Here is a 14,540-nt window from a genome sequence, read left to right as displayed (position 1 = left end):
CTGGTTTGTGATTCTTCTATTCCAAAGTTATTTTTTTATGATTTGTTAACATTTCAGCTAAAAGTTCCACAGTCTAAAATTCTGTTTTTATTCCTGGGCTGTTGAAGTGTCATGTACTAACTTAAACTGTTCTCCTCCTACTTCATAGCTCTAAGTTTGCCTGGCTTTTCTACACGAATCTCCCGAACCCATCTATTTCAAGCGAAAACACTGTATTCTTATGAAACAAGGTGAAATAAAGACATCTCCACGAAATATTCTGATTGTGCTTTGATTCTTTAATTATTCTGTGTTTGGCTCTGCCATTCTGTAAACCCACAGCTAAACAATAAATAAACAGATAAAATTATTACAGTAAGGTAGTAACTCATTATATACTGTATATAAAGTCATGAACAGACATGTTTTTAACATGGACTCACTGCTGCCATAGAAAAATAAATCTAACAAAAGATTAGAAATCAAAATAGTAACAAATACAAATAAAAAAAAAAGCAGGTAACTCGCCAGTGAAGGAATGCACAGCGTGAGGTGTCTGTAAGGCATCCGGAGCGTAGACAGCGCACTGTGTGTGCATGAGTGGCAATGTGGCACCATGAAGTAGACACGACACCGTCAAAACCCACAGAGGAACAAAACGCCTCCATGTTCTCGACATGAGAATGCTCTCAAGTTTCATTTGGTACGAACAGGAAATAAACACATCCATAATCCTCTGGACAAATAATTATGATCTCCTCTTTTCAAGGTGCAATTTCTGTGGACTTCCATCCACCCCCCTCCCCCCACACTAAATCGACCACGTCTAAAAAGGCTTTCAAAGTCCTGGGAAAGATTAGGCAACCGTTTGATGGAGTCAAATGTTTCTTCATTGTTGATGTAAACTTTGGAAAGTTACAAGGTGCCAGAAAGGTCCGTCATGGTGGCAGACCTCCATCAGCAGCTCTGTGCCGCTCACTCCAGGTCCTGAAGGTTGATTGTGCTTCCTGTGAACTGAGAGTTGTCTGAGCCGTTGTCGTCCTCTGTCATCACTGAGGGTTCCTGTGAGTGAAAAACATGTTTCAGAGACTTTAAACTATGTCAACAAAATGTTAAAAAAATCATTTACAACACAAGTCCAGCCCCTTTTTCCTGAAAATGCTTTGTTAGTTCTAGCGGCTTTCAGGCCTATCAAAACTGGGTAAAGGAGTCACCTCATTCTTAATTCTCAAATGAAAATGTAGGGCGGAGCAAACACTGCAAAATATTTATGTATTTATCCCTACTTGGTTTGTTACTAGGCTGTATCTTCACACAAAAGGCACAAGAATCTGTGGATGAAAACTTTTCTCACTTGCAAAATGTTGACAGGCAGGTCGGCAGTGAGCTGAGAGTGGGAGCTGGAGGGCTGAGAGCTCAGCTGGAAGGCCAGGTCTCCATCGCTGGCTGGATCATCCTAAATAACAGACACACACTTCGTTCAGCACGCACTTGAACAAAAACTAGGAGTTACGTTGCTTTTAAAAGCAGAAATCACCTTCTGACACATTTGGACCTAAATCCACCCAAAAAACACCGTCAACAACTGAAGTTTTTGTTTAAACCCTTTAAACCTGAGGGCTCCATGAAAACAGCACAGAATTTTAACAGTAACTGAGATCCTCTACCAACCTCTGTAGCAGATAAGAGTCTTGAACTAGAAAAAATATGAAAATTCAAACACTTGGTTTACCTGTAAAAAACAGCTTCAACCCAAAATTCATTTACATTTTTTAAAGTTATTAATCAATCAAATTAAAATCTTTGACATCTCTCTGACTCTATAGGTAGGATGTTATCTAAAATGCAGCTGAAGTCGGCCCCTGTGTCCCTTCCCCTTATTCACGTTAAAATGGAGGGTTCACTGTATGAAGACAGCCAAGATGAAGGCTGTATTAAGGCTAAAGAGGCTAAAACTAAAATATTTTCATCACACCCGCCCTCCAGCGTCGATTTAAGTGAATCACTTTGCAGTTAGTTGATCATGTGTCTTAAAAGCATTAAAATCTTTTAAAGCATGCTGACATTGCATTTGGTCTTATAGGCAGATGCACACAAACATTGCATCTGGTCTAAATGAGTTAACAGAGTTTATTTTGTCAGTTTACAACTTATCTACTCAGTGTAGTAAATGTAGTACCATCAAACTGTCTGGGGATCTTACCTGCAGCAGCTGAATCTGAACGTACTGTGCACCCGTCACAGGGTCACGTAGAGTTAACCCTGCATTTGCTGCTGCAGCTCCTTCAGCATAACGAGCACCCGAGGGGGCTGCCTTTGCCCCTTTAGCTTTTCTCTGACTGGATCCTGGACTCCCTGGATTGGGCAAAGAAAACAGAATTAATGATTTCTGTTGCAGAGACACAAAAGTTTTTTTTTTGTTATGAATATTAGGTTTAAACATATTTACATTTTCCATTGTATTTTCTTTTTTTTACATTTTATCAACTATTGTCTTTTTAACTTTCTTTTTTTTTTTTAATTTTATGCACCAAAATTTTAGATAGGGCAGGGTGATAAAATGATCCCCTGGACAGTTGCTACAATCTTTGAAGTGCTGTGATAATGAAACTTTAATCAGCCTATAACACAGTAGAAAGGGTTTGACACATTTGCATATTTTGCCTCTAGTGAAATCAGTGCAGAACAACAGCATGAAAAGAATCCTAAATCAAAATCAGACAGAGCTCACAGATTAAGCATAACTAATGGTATGAGCAATAGTACAATATAGTTTTTATTCTCAAAAAGGATATAACTTCCATCACACTAAAAAAGTTTCTGTCAATAATTTACCGGGCTGTGTTTCTAATGAGCATTTATAACAGTCTGTAAAAGCATGTTTCGTACCTGAGGCTGAAGGACCTCTTTGCTTCTTCTTCTTGGCGAGCTGAATGGCTCTGTAGTCCGTCCTGGCTGAGCCTCCACTCTCCTAAAAACACAAACAAAAAGGAATAAAAAGTTACTAGAGATCATCAGAACTCTGTCTGCCAATCCATAGAAAATACTGTCAAGCTGCTAACAGTGAATGTGTAGTTTTCTAGAATATTACTTTGTTGTAAAATTAAAAACAAAAATAAATGTGAAGATCTGGATCACTTTGGTATGGGACACTTTCAGTGACTTAAACAGATCCGGCTTGTTTCACTGTATGCATTCTTTTCCTTGTCAAAAGTTGGTGTCTTCGTTATCCTTAATTTAACGCAGCTGTGTTAAGAATGATTATGGATTTGGCTTGGAGATGCTCCTATCACTCGTAGCAGTCAGTCCTGAAATTAGGGATGTTCTGATGCCATTTTTTCCTTCCCAATACGATATCAATACCAAGGTGTTGGGTATCAGCCGATAGTGAGTACTGATCTGATACCAGTATGAACTTTCTGGACTGACTGTGCAGACTAGCAAATTATTTTAGACCTATATTTGATATTTGACAGAACAGGGCTCAACAAATAGAATCATAGTGTACAGCATCTCTGTGACCCTAAAGTTTTTTTTTCTGCTGATTGCTGAGTTTTAATGCTAAATATAAAAATAATAATAATACAGGAGGCTGCATCACAGGTTTACTCTAACTCCTCTCCGCTCTTCTCAGGCAGCATGGCGTGATTAAAGAACAGCGTGCAACTGGCTGACGAACCCAAACAAATATGGTGGTTAGCATTCAGGCTAGCAGTAATAAATGACTGTAATTTGATGAAAGTGGATAAAAAGACGTTCAATATCAGGTTTACTGGTGTGGATTTAATCATTTAAGTCCCTAAAAGTCACATGACTTCCAGGCATGCTGAAAATGCTGTCGCAAGGGATTTAAAGGCATCAATCGCGTCAATGGGGCGACACAATGGCTAGCTTCAAGAGGAAAACAAGTAAGAGACAAGAATTTATGGTTTAAAAGTTATTTAACTTTTGATAAACTGTTTCACATCTTGTTGTGTGCAACAGCGCCGGTCTGGAAGGCATTTTAACGATCACATTCAGAGAAAAACAAAACCATTCTTTGCTGCTGCAGTGGGTCCTTTGGTTCTTCTATGCTGCTCTGAAAATGGTAGCCCATGCATGACGTGCTTTCAGGCAGCGAAGAAGAATGGCTTTCCGGTTTAGAGCGCTAAACAAAGCCAAATTAAAAAAAAAAAAAAAAGCTAAACCAAATGGTATGGGATCAGTGCATAAACTCGTGAACTCGCTGAAACCAATACCTGCATTTTTTAAGCAGTATCAGACGTATTTCTGATACCGGTATCGGAATCGGAACAACCCTACTTGAAATGCTTGTCCCCTGAGGAAAGCGCTGTGTGGCAGTGAAATGTATTTACATAGGTCAAAAGAACTGCAATCTACTAAGTCTGAAGCACATTAATATTGTGAATCAAATTTACTTGTATGGAGATACTTCTATTCTTGGTTTGAAAAAAAACTGTCAACTAATCCACTGCTGTGGGTCAGCTAAATAAAAGCCACTTGTCTAACTAAACCATGTCCTAATGATGCATTTTGACATATTTAAGTTGGCTTGGTAAAGTATTACTGAAAGGCACATAAAACGTCTTGATGATGTGTCCAAATGTAACTTTTAGAAAAATAAGATTAGGTTTTGGTGAAAAACTAAGGATTCAGATTACTTTGGTGGGTATTTTTTTATCAGGTTATGTTGTTAACTGTATAAAGTACCAATACAATACAAATCTAAATCAACTAACCAACCGCTAAGACAAATGCTATAACAAAATACATTTTTTACTGTATCAGTAGTCACCACTCTCACTCATATGTAATTGGTATTAGTGGCAAAAGATTTGATCTGGGCATCCCTGATTTTGGTTAGGTGGGCAATATGGCCTAAAAGTTAGGCCTATATCACAATATTTTTAGCCCTCTATAATAACAGTATTATGTCACGGTATTACAAAATTAAGAGATGGCACTTTCAAAGGCAAACTCCTGTGGTACAAATCCCATCCCTTCCCTCAAAACAAGGCTGTGGCGACATACTCAACACATGCCTGAGCTTAAGTTCACAGAAAAAGTTGTCATAAATCTCTCTGTGCTCAGTAAGTGCACCTTAGTTTCAAGTGCAATGCTCTCTTGCTTAGTGTGTTTATTTGCTGCTGACAGCACCACATTTCTGGTCAAATAACAGCACTCGTGCAAAATAGCAACTATGGACTTTTATTGTAATGATTTGGTTGGAAATAGTGCATTTATCATTGATTTAGCTCAGCTTTAGCAGAGGTGGCAGTGAGGGCAAGGATCTACCTTGTTTACAGCTGCTTCTCTGACCTGCTTCAGTGAATCATCATGGATGTCAAACAAGGAAGTTATCAGTTTTAAACACCTTTAAACAGTTGTTTAAGCCATTATAAACCAAAGTGCTGCAGCACTGGGCTCAAGGCAAAAAAATCTGTCCATGTATCTGTCTGTATGTCCTTTTTGTTACAAATATAAAACTCAAGGAGAAGAGATCATTCATTTTAACAGTGCTTCACATGACTCTGACAAAAGCCGGTGCCATTAGTACGTAACCTTGCTTCTTTTTAGTGTTGGAGTGAAACATACTGATGACTAACCTGGCAAACCAGATGGATTTGATTCACACATCCTTCTGGGAAACCTCTCATACACAGCGTTTGGGAAAGGGCAGAGGCTTTGAGGAAAAACTTGAAGGGTGAGTGGATGAATGTTCTGTCTGTCACATCTTTACGCGCCAATCAGAGCAACAAAACATGTGACGTAGCCGCTACTGAGGAGTAAACTCCATAGAGAACTGCATAACTTGAAACATGGCGACTATAGACATGTCAGTCCATGACTTTTGCCGTTTTTGAAAAGAATAAAAATCAATGAGGTTCTTTGTTCTTCATTTAAAGAAAGATGTCATCAATTTCTGATATAACTGACGCTTTAGCAGCATCCACGCTAGTTTCTTCCGCCACATCTGCACTGGCCTCTTGTTGCTGCTTGCTCATGTCACGGCTCTGCCACACCTGACAGTACTGCCCCTCATCGCTGATTGGTCCTGTCACTTTCTAACTGGGCCCAAACGGTTCAGACGGTAGCTTTGCAAGATGGATTAACCAGTGAGAAACAAGGACATGGGCAAATCCATCTGCTTTGCGAGGTTAACTGACGACAGGACTTGGACACAGATCTTGGCTGTCTGACATCAACCTGCTACACTAATGGTGGGGTTGGTGAACAATACTGGTGCATTACAATCCACTGCATGCTTTTAAATCTGGGATAATGGTGTGAAAAAAATCCATTCTGTGGCATAAATTATATTGACTGTATTGACAGGACTGATGTCAGTTTACCACCCACCCCTAATTTGGGTGTTTAAAGTAGGTAGGAGCTGTGGATATTGCTTTCCATATAGCCTCCTAGGACATCTGTTTTTCCATAGAGGCATTAAATCCATCAAAGACCTGGAAATACCCCGTGTTTGTAAAAACTCTACACCAGAACTCACCAGGAAGCTGCTTGGTGACACAGCGGTAAGTTCTTGCTCTTTCTGTGGGCTGAAGCTGCTGCTGGTCCCAGGGAAAACAAACTGGGTGAGGACTTTCCCTCCCTCTTGAGGTCCAAGCACCTCCACACAGCCCAGCAGAGGCCCCGCCCCTCCTTGGCCACCAACCTCCACCACCTTTGAAGGTGAAGCCAGCAGTTCAGCAACAGGGGCCACAGCCAAAGAGGCTGCGGGCTCCACACTCAGAGCACTTGAAGAGCTAAGTGGGTGCTGCAGAGCGGGGTCCACAGACACACCAGCACCTTGCATGGCGAGAGCCGTGAGGGTGCTCAGGGCCTCTGGGGTAACAGTCTGAACATCATCCAGGTTGAGGGTTCCTTGAGGGGGCAGGACATCACCCACTGTTCCTTCCAGACCGTGGTGGGGGCCCATGTCTGCACCAGCTGCCAGGATCAGAGGGTCCACAGCTTTGGCCAGCATGGTGTTGGTGCTGGTGCAGAGTGTGGGGCCCACTGAGGAGGGGTCGATGGTGAGGATACCTGAGCTGACCAGGGAAAGGTCCATGGTGAAGGTGCCATTAGAGCTGCTCCCACTGACAGGAATTCCCACTCCGATGCCAGCAGTGGGTGCAGCTCCTCCAGGCACAGCAGAGAAGAGAGAGCTGAGGTCCAAGTTGGGCAGCTGGTCACCCCCAGTAATACCGGGCCCTGCAACTGTTGTTGGGGTGGGACTGATGAGCTCACTGCTGGGGGTCAGTGTGGGTGTGGTCTCCATCTGGCTAAGAACGTCTGTGATTAAAGAGAGTTGAAAGATATAGCATAGTGAATATTTTTTACAAACATGTTTGGGATTTCAGTACATTATACATGTTCTATACTACTGGTCTGAGGCCAATCTAATAATGATTTTAAATTGGAAAAGCTGTTTAAAAACCTTTATCTTTTATAACCACTCTGGAAAAGGAACAGTAAGCAGACTTTTTTGCAGCTTATTTCATTAATCAACAAAATGTGTGTTTTGATCTTTTGAAAGACAGACACCATTGTTAAAAGTCTCTCTTACTCCCTGTCTTGTGTGTCTTCGATATTGCCTGCCGGCTTTTATTTGAGTTGGGTCTGCTCATTAACAAACAAAATCCCAAGGATCATGCTTGCAAGCAAACCTAAGAAAGCCCACTTTCTGACAAAGAACATTTAACATCCAGTCTACAACATCAACAATGCCATATCAAGACTGATTATTTCATTCGTGCCTTTCTGTATTGGTTTCTTAATGATTTTTAGACACACGCCTATTGAGCATACATTTAAATGTATAGAGAAATAAATGGGCCAAACAAGCACTCAGATAATTAGAAAAAAAGAAAGAAGAAGGAAGAAGGAAGGAAAAAAAGAAAGAAGAAGGAAGAAGTATTAAATTGCCCAAAGTCAAACAAGTTCCACTAACCAGGACTGAGGTGGTGGTGTTTAAGCATGTGGCTCTTAAGGCTGCTGCGGGATGAGAAGTGCTTGGAGCAATTTGCCACAGGACAACGGGTCCTCAGGGTGCTGGCATCCTGCTTATGCTTCTTGGAGTGAATATACAGACTGCTGCGAGCTGAAAACCTGGCAGTACAGCCTGAAGAACATATAAGCAGACATCATGAAAAAGAAAGAAAAAAAAAAAAACATTTATAGCTGACTTTCTCCCAACTAAAGCCCTACTCCCCCATTGTTTGTTTCCTGTTTGTACCTTCTGCATGGCACTGGAAGGGCTTGGTGCCCAGGTGGGTGATACTGTGGCCCTTAAGGTGCTCTGCCCGGGTGAAGGACTTTCCACATCCCTCCTCTGTGCATACAAAGCGACGGTCATCATCATGTTTCCTGATTGAAAATGAGACAGAGTGACACAATTAAAAACCCAACAAATACATGGTGAAACAATACCAAAACACAGCTAACTTTCTTGTATGAATGGCTTATTCTATAAAACATACTACATGTAAAGCACAATTAGGTTTAGACACTGCAGTTGAAAAATTCTTACCGTTTATGTCGGAGCAACTTAGACATGCTGGTGAAGGACCAGCCACAGCCCTCTGAGTCACAAACAAAGGGTCTCTCACCTGGAAAATGAAATATAAAGTTGTTTTTTAACAGTGTGCAGCACCTTTTCTTGCTACAATTGTACACCCCTGAGGCTTTAAGCTTCCAGTGCAGACACCAGCTGATCTTAATAGCTAACTGTAGAAAGTATACAATCTGTTGCACATTTATAATGCTATGTTAAAAAAAGAAAAAGCGCAACCTGGCCCTCAAGATATTCAGATCAAGCTTTTTAAAGTTTTACCACAATTCTGGCCATAAAGAAAAGTGTCCACAAGCTTGAAAGTATCAAGTAGGGCCTTCAGACTTTTTATTCCTTTAATCACTCTGTTAAAACAAAAGCATAACTTTTCATTATTTAAGTATACTTTTAAATAACTAGTAAAAAATGTTTAATACACCATATGGTTTATTTAAGTTGCCAGGAATTAAAATATAACTAAGTAACACAGTTGAGAGTGGCTTTAAAGCAGACTATATGTTAGTGCACATTAGCACTAGGCTATCTGAGGCATGCTCAAGCATGTTTGGCTCCCGTAGTCCAGTTTGTTTGACTAGTATGAGTGCTGCGGACCTTGTCAAGTACAGTACAGTACACTTCCCTTGCACTCACATGGATGGAAAAGTTGGACTTTGGCATAACTGGTGGCTTACGACTTGGTGAGCGACCAGAAGTGTTAGGAATAAGGTCAAAATAAGCCTAGTCCAAGTCTAAGTTGCAGTCATGTTCTCTGTGTTGTTCTCTGTTGTGTTGACTCAAATGCCATAGTTCATTGAAAACAGCCATGCATGTTATATTATAATGTGATGACATTACAAGAGCTAAGACAGGCCTGAGTAATGCTAGTTAATTTTAGATTTTAGGTCAGTTAGTGACTGGGAAAGGGGGGCAGTGTGCCATTAATATGGGGCAACAGAGCCCAGTGTGAGTGCCCCCTTAAATGACCCAATTTTTACTGGTGCAAGCACAGGCAACCTGATCCAAAGGAAACTCAGTTTAGAAAATTCAAACCAAATAATTCCTGTCTTTTAGTTAATATAAGCAGGAAAGTTTCTGAAAAGTGAAACATGGCCCTCAGCTGTCATAAGTGAACAGGGAGCAACACATTCATAGAACCATGTGACTGTCAAATGACTTTTCTTAGAAAAAGAATAAGCGCCTCAAACATCTCTGTAGCTTAGGAAAAAATAGGTTTAATGAGAACAACATCTATGTATTTCCATGTAAATAAAAAGAATCATATCCTCTCAAATGGCAGTATTGCACACACTAGCATCAGCTTACCAGTGTGACTTCTCATATGGATTTTTAGACGACAGGCCTTGTCATACATCTTGTCGCAGCCAGGGAAGGTGCAGGTGAAGTGGCCTGTTTCTCTGAAGTGAGTGCGATTGTGGGAGAACAGGGCACTGAAGGTGATGAATGTTTTCTCACAGCCTACAAAGAAGAGAAAAGATCTCTACTGGTAAGAGTGGTTTTTTGGTCCATGTAGACTGTCGATTAATCGAGTACTCTAATAAGAAATATTGCCTTTTTTTATCAGTCACTTTTGCTTTTTTCAAGAGAAGTAGTATTAAACAAATGTGAAAAGAAGCTAGGCCCCTTAGATGAATTACTTTTATATTAAAAATTGGTATCAACAGATTCTCTAAAGAAAACATATTTTACAAAGTGCAATGAAGTTCTGATGGCAATTTCAATTATTAAAATTAAAAGGAAAGGAAGTTAATAATGACATTAGATTATGCCATATTTGGGGTATTAGAGATCCTCTCCCAGGAAATTTTGGGTGCTAACACTTTAGTTCTTCTATTGTAGTTTATTTCTATTTCCCAATTTGCCATTACAGTAAAGGGACACTTAATTATTTTAACATCCTCTAGTTTATGCATGAATGTAATATTTTACATTCTAGTGAGAATAAAGTTCCATCATTCACACAGCAGTCTGATGATGTCTGAAGGGTGAGCCTTTAGATTACAGAAATATTGTCTGTTTTTCAAAGGATGTTCACTTTTAATTTTTGCACATATTTATTTCTGAATTCATCCACCATAATAATCTGACCTTTAAGACTATCCACAGACATAGAGAACACATTTTAAGGTATAAAGCTGCTTCTATAGCCTATTGAATCCTGACTGTATGATGATGAACTTTAACCTATTTAGTCTCTGTCTCAGTAACTGTCTGTGGCAATAGCGTGTTTCTATTTAACTGGTGTCAATTGATTATCATTATAAGTATATCAAATCCTTCAGGATGCTGAAACTTTTTGAAAAATACGCTGGAATCAGGACGTCAATATGCTGAATTTTAATTAATTTACAATTAAATGTATAACGTGCGCACACAGAAGAGAGAGAGAGAGAGAGAGAGAGAGAGAGAGAGAGAGAGAGAGAGAGAGAGAGAGAGAGAGAGAGAGCTCCAAAGCAGGACTTGAATCGTGACGCCTGATGGTTTTCTGTAAAACTGTGGGGTCAATCAGAGAAGTTTATGAATTGTCTGCAGACACAAACTGAGCACTGTCTCACACCAGTGAGTCATGCAGACAGCGCGTAAACTCTGTGCAAGAGATCTGTGCAAGTTCACCGGTGCAGGCATAGTGCCATATTTGCCATGAAGCCACGGCCAGTGGATGCATTTAAAAATGGGTTTTGTTCTAATCCCTCAACTTTAAAGTGTTTCAAACTGATTTTTTTTTATCCTTAAACTTCGAAAGGCATTTTACAGGCTTAAGTTTTGAGTCTGACCTATATATTTTAATATTTGTATCGATGCTATCAGTTAAAATTAATCTATAAATATTGGCATAAATCAAAATTGTGCTTCCTTATTGGTAACTCATCCTATCAGTCTCTACTGCTAAGAAAAGATAGTTTCTCAAATTGTTTATGATCAGCTGATATGTCTGTCAGAAAACAATGACTATGTGTCACATTTTTTTGTTTTTTTTATGGCTATTGAGCAAATAAATAGTCCCTTTTCTGTGCCTTCTTTTTACTTCCCCAATTCAGTTTAAGGACCTGTGGCTTGTCTGCAGAAAGGGTGGATCGGTGATGAAACTTGTGTGACACAGATACAGGAAATGACTGCAAGTGTGATGTCTCCTTGCTGAGTCTCTGCTCAAACTACTTTATTCACTTTTTTACAGGTATATGTGCTTTCTAGAGCCAGCTATCTTTTGGGATATTTTGTTTCATATTCAATGTACAAAGAATAGCAGGGTGAGTGTATCAACAAACAAAGATCAGTCAAAACTATTAAATGATGGTTAAACACGTAATTATATTATTTCACGTTTTACCTGGGAATTCACACTTGTGGGGCCTCTGTGGCTCAAAGTGGACCCTCTGGTGATTGGTGAGTCGTGAAGCGCTGCGAAACCTCTCACTGCAGATCTCGCAGATGAAGGCATTATCTTGCTCGTGGACTTTGATGTGAGCTTTGAGGTTGTAGACTGTGGTGAACCGTCGTCCACAACCCTCAAACTGACAGGTGTGTGGCCGCTGCTTGTCATGGGACTGAAGATGCCGCTTTAACTTGTAAGAGGTGCCAAACGCCCAGCCGCAGCCTTCCACTGTGCACTGGTAGGGGCGTGGATCCTCAGCATGATTCAGGAGGTGAACCTTGAGTTTTTGGCGTGTGTCAAACGTAGAATTGCAGCCAGGTTCTGGGCAGTTAAAAGTGGAGGCAATCTCTTTTTTGGATCTGATTAGCTGCACAGACTGGACGTCCCCATTCTCACAGTCTGCCACTTTGGGGTTTGGGGCAACAAGGTCAGCTTCCGTGACAGCACACAGCTCCCCTGCTTCCTGCTTAATAATAGGACAAGAGTCCAGAGAAGTGCCAAGCTCTGATAAGGAGCAGTCATCCACCAGAGCCAGCTCAGAGTCACTCACAGACATACCAGGCCTGGGCTCTTCCTGCTGGTTAGAGCTGGATACTGCCAGGGTGCTGATCTTGCCGATTGATTTAGTGCCACTGTCATAGTTCAGAAGAACAATATCCTCGTGATCTTTCATACCTAGATGCTCTTTTAGGCTGACCATGTCGTCCTCTTTGTGTACATATCCCTCTGGAGGGGCAGCGAGAGTCAGTATTCCGTTTTCAATAGTCACTATGATGCTTTGGTTGTTTATTGTGATAGTTCCGGAAAAGGTTTCACTAGCAGGCGGGCTAGTGGAGGCCGTGCCCGGGGTAGCAGAGTCCTGCATTCCGGTTGAATCTGAAATAAAGTCCGAGGTGTCCATGGTTTCAACTATAACCGGGTTCCCTGAAATCAAGGCACTACTTGAGTGCGACGTAACCCCCTTCACCAATTTACTCTCATTGTTTTCAGTACAAATCTGACCACAAATCTTATCGCCATATTTGTTTGTCAAAACAACGTCTTCGACGAAGTGCTGATAAACAGCCTGCTTAGCATTAGCCAAGGCAGAATTTTCGTTTAGTAAGTTGAAAACATGTTCCGCTTTCTTTAAAACATGAGCATCAAGAGAGTTTAAGTTGTCACTAGATTCACACAGAATAACGTCACTGCTGTCTCCTGCCTCCATGGAGTTATGGAGGCTTGTTTTAGAGCAGTCTGGCGTTTTACCTTTCATTTTATCGCAGATAAATACATCCGGTCGGTGTTTGCTCCCCTCGGTATCGCCATCCTCTTGAACGATATAACCAACATGTTTCTGGGGTCTGTTAGCCCCATTCTTCGTGTTGGGGCTCCCCGGTGTAGAACCGCTGTAGCTAGCCAGAGAGGGCTGCTTGTAGGCGCCGTCCTCACGCTGCTGCCGTAAACCTGGACACGGTAACGTTAACTGCCGCTGCGGCAACGGTTCCTCTTCCCTTTCAAAAAGGGGCAGCGCCATTTGCATTGCACCATGCTCGCTTTCTATCTCATATATCCAGGCAGTCCTCACAAACTCCTGCGAAGAATGCTGTGCGTTTAGCAGATTTTCCTTTTCAGTGTTCACGTTATGAAGGCCAACTCGCTGTCTATTAACATTGCGAGATAAACTGCTTTTAAGGGTTGGTCGTGGTTTGACAGGCGGACAAACCGCTTCGCTGCCATTTTCCGCCAGCAGGTGAAACGCTGAAGTCCTCGGCCTGCTGCTGTTGTTGTTGTCACTTTGAGGCTTAGGCGAATCCAGCCGTCTATCCGCTTCATTTTCCGGGGAAATAAAACGTTGTTTCGACCCTGCCATCGACCGAAGTGGCGGTGAAGCGGTTCTGTGTAGGGCGCCATGTTGAGAGTGAATGTTTTGGGCATCAGAAAGCCCCTGGATTTCCATCTTGGTATCCCTGTAGCAGCGACACGGAAAAGGCCCGCCCTAGTAGATGGAGCCGGTTCAGAGAGCCACTCCATAATTTACTGCAGACCGGCCGCTGCATTCAGAACCAGCATGGAAAATCTACTGTCACTGTTGGCGTGACCAAACTTAAAGTTCTTAATTAACCTTTTTTTTAAGAATAGATATTGAAATTCAGAAAATGAACATACAAAGGGTCTTAATTTAGATGTGTATGAGCATCAAGGTTTTCCATAGGTCATTTGATTAAACGGTCTGGTCCGTTTTTCAAGCCATGTAATGTTTACGTAATAAAAATTAAGTTTTACGGTGAAGACTGGAAATAAACGACGGAACTGTCGTTTAACCAGATCATTTCAAGTACATTACTGATGAAAAGTAAATAACAAATACATAGATGCGGTTAGATTTTACAAAGTATATGCTCGGCACACCAAAAATACGAGCGCGTCAGTAGTCCCTGAATGCAGCAGTAGAAGCAGCAATTTTTTTCAGCTTTGGAGCGGATTTAGTGGAGGTGGATTCAAATATATCTAGATTTTTTATATTAGTGAGAAGCATATACGGTAGTAATACATTTGTGAAATCAATCACACAAATAACTGTCCCACTTCTGACCAAAATGCTAATCCCAACATTAATGATCAATATCCCTTCTCCCA

The 14,540-nt window shown here is 41.1% G+C and overlaps 1 protein-coding gene across 1 annotated transcript; it reads right to left on the bottom strand.

Moving 5' to 3' along the window:
• Nucleotides 1-257: 257 nt before the first annotated feature.
• si:dkey-156n14.3 (zinc finger protein ZXDC) lies at nt 258-13,873 on the bottom strand. Its single transcript, XM_041783175.1, has 10 exons — nt 11,877-13,873; nt 9,854-10,006; nt 8,510-8,588; nt 8,216-8,346; nt 7,931-8,101; nt 6,488-7,272; nt 2,869-2,950; nt 2,183-2,334; nt 1,334-1,435; nt 258-1,041 (listed from the first exon to the last, which is right to left on the bottom strand). The coding sequence occupies exons 1-10, from the start codon at nt 13,858-13,860 to the stop codon at nt 955-957; spliced, it is 3,726 nt and encodes a 1,241-aa protein (XP_041639109.1). The 5' UTR covers nt 13,861-13,873; the 3' UTR covers nt 258-954.
• Between the last annotated feature and the right edge of the window lie 667 nt (nt 13,874-14,540).

The sequence above is a fragment of the Cheilinus undulatus genome, linkage group 3 (assembly GCF_018320785.1).
Source record: "Cheilinus undulatus linkage group 3, ASM1832078v1, whole genome shotgun sequence".
Taxonomy (NCBI): Eukaryota; Metazoa; Chordata; class Actinopteri; order Labriformes; family Labridae; genus Cheilinus; species Cheilinus undulatus.
This window is presented reverse-complemented; position numbering and strand designations above follow the sequence as displayed.